The sequence below is a fragment of the Carlito syrichta genome, unplaced genomic scaffold (assembly GCF_000164805.1).
Source record: "Carlito syrichta isolate Samal-C Ts95f unplaced genomic scaffold, Tarsius_syrichta-2.0.1 Scaffold310585, whole genome shotgun sequence".
Taxonomy (NCBI): domain Eukaryota; kingdom Metazoa; phylum Chordata; class Mammalia; order Primates; family Tarsiidae; genus Carlito; species Carlito syrichta.
The window spans coordinates 203,817-205,789 of record NW_007254681.1 but is presented as its reverse complement, the minus strand read 5'-3'; the positions used below and the strand labels follow the sequence as shown (position 1 = coordinate 205,789).

The window sequence follows — 1,973 nt, the reverse complement described above, 5'->3', positions numbered from 1 at the left end:
CTCAGGCAATCCACTCACCTCAGCCTCCCAAAGTGCTGGGATTACAGGCTGAGCCACCGAGCCCGGCTTGTTCACAGTTTTATCTCTACCACCTAGAACGGTATCTGGCACATGGCAGGCCTCATTAAATGATTCTTAAAGCAATGACTGATAGTACTACCAGTGGACATTTGCTCTGTGTAGCTAAATACGTGTTTATGCCTGAGGGTTGGGGGTCGTTTTTGGTTCTTTGATTCATTCAACAGTGATTTCACAGCCTTTCTCCCATCAGCCCCCGCACCCAGCACTGCGACCTGGAGCACTTTCCCTTCCCTGCCCCGGCCAATGCCCCCCTCCAGCGCATCCGTTCCACGTCCACTCCCAACGTCCATATGGTCAGCACCACGGCCCCCACGAACTCTAACCTCATCCAGGTTGGTGTCATGAGGGACAATGCTGGGGACCACTGGGCAGAGGGGAGAGTCGTTCCTGTTGGCCTCCATGGCCTCTCTTTGACTCCTCTCCCTCTTCTTCCAGCTCACTGGCCAGAGTTTCAGCACTGATGGTGAGCCCCCTGTGCCTGCACCCTGATCCCCTGGCCCCAATCCCCACCTCCCACTTGCCTCTACTCACACCGTCTGCATAACTGCAGCTGCTGGTAGTAGAGGTGGTGGCGATGGAGCCCCCCGGGGGAGCCCCAGCCCAGTCAGCGTGTCCTCGGGGAGGAAGTCCCCACATTCCAAGTCACCATCGGAGCAACGGGAGCGCAAGTCCCTGGCTGATGACAAGAAGAAAGTGGTACGCTCAAGGGGGAGCCTTTGGGGGGCACCGCAGACTGAGTGATGTGGGCTGAGGGATGTGAGCAGGCTCCTCAGATGCTGCCCGTCTGGCCCACAGAAGAACCTGGGATACCGGGACTCGGGCTATTACTGGGAGGTGCCACCCAGTGAGGTACAGCTGCTGAAGAGGATCGGGACGGGCTCATTTGGCACGGTGTTTCGAGGGCGGTGGCATGGCGATGTGGCGGTGAAGGTGCTCAAGGTGGCCCAACCCACAGCTGAGCAGGCCCAGGCCTTCAAGAACGAGATGCAAGTGCTCAGGTGAGGTCACACGCATGCGTGGATTGGGGTGGCGGCAAGCACGGGGCAAAGGCCATGCTCGGAGTGCCTCCTGGATGTCACCTGTGTGTGTGTTGTTAGAACCATACGGAAGTTGTTTCTTTCTCAGCGATAGCCCTTTCCCCTGTGGAAATTAATTTGTTTAGAGGACCTCTGATGGTGCTGTTGTTTGTGTTTGGGTTCATATTGATATTAATTAATTAATGGCTCTGCGTCCAAGATGTGGGTCTTCCCATTTGCCTGCGGTGAAATGGGCCTGGGGGTAGGCCCTCAATCACATCATCAGTGCCCTTGCACGAGGAGCATAGTGTTAGTAAACCACAGCACCAGGAAGGCGTGTGTCCTCCCTTCCCTTCTGCTTGGACTGCATCACTAATGTGTTTATTGTGTGGCATTTTTATTATTCATTAATTATAATCATCCCTTAATTGACAGAACAATATTATTAATTATAATCATCACCATAATCTAACATCACTTAATTTTTGTAATTGCTCTAATTAATATGTAGTTAATACCATATTAATTCATTCACACTGAGAAAGCTAGGTGTTTCCTTTTCTTTGCTGTAGTTACTGTGTAGTGTAGTACTGTTGACCTGTGTACTACCTGGGTAGCGCTGTGTAGTCTCCACCACTCCTGGGGATGTTGATGTGGGTTTTTCCCCTCTGTTAAGTGGGCACAATTATGCTACAGAGTTAATGTCATCATAATTACTTGTGTTATGTTAATGTTGACCTTCACAGTGGATGCCACAGTAAGAAAACTTTCATTCTCAGTTTCTCTCTGTGAAATGGCAATGATTTGAGCATTTTGTTGTTATTATTATTTTTTGAGTTGGAGTCTCACTCTGTCACCCAGACTGGAGTGCAGTGG

General features: G+C 51.0%; 1 protein-coding gene across 1 annotated transcript in view; it reads left to right on the top strand.

Annotated features, from left to right (window-relative positions):
• ARAF (A-Raf proto-oncogene, serine/threonine kinase) overlaps positions 1-1,973 on the top strand; it is a 12,198-nt gene that overhangs the window by 5,453 nt on the left and 4,772 nt on the right. Inside the window, exons 7-10 of the mRNA XM_021717721.1 lie at positions 272-413; positions 517-544; positions 632-777; positions 877-1,079. Of these exons, the coding sequence (XP_021573396.1) occupies positions 272-413; positions 517-544; positions 632-777; positions 877-1,079 (519 nt within the window). The remainder of the gene's footprint in view (positions 1-271; positions 414-516; positions 545-631; positions 778-876; positions 1,080-1,973) is intronic.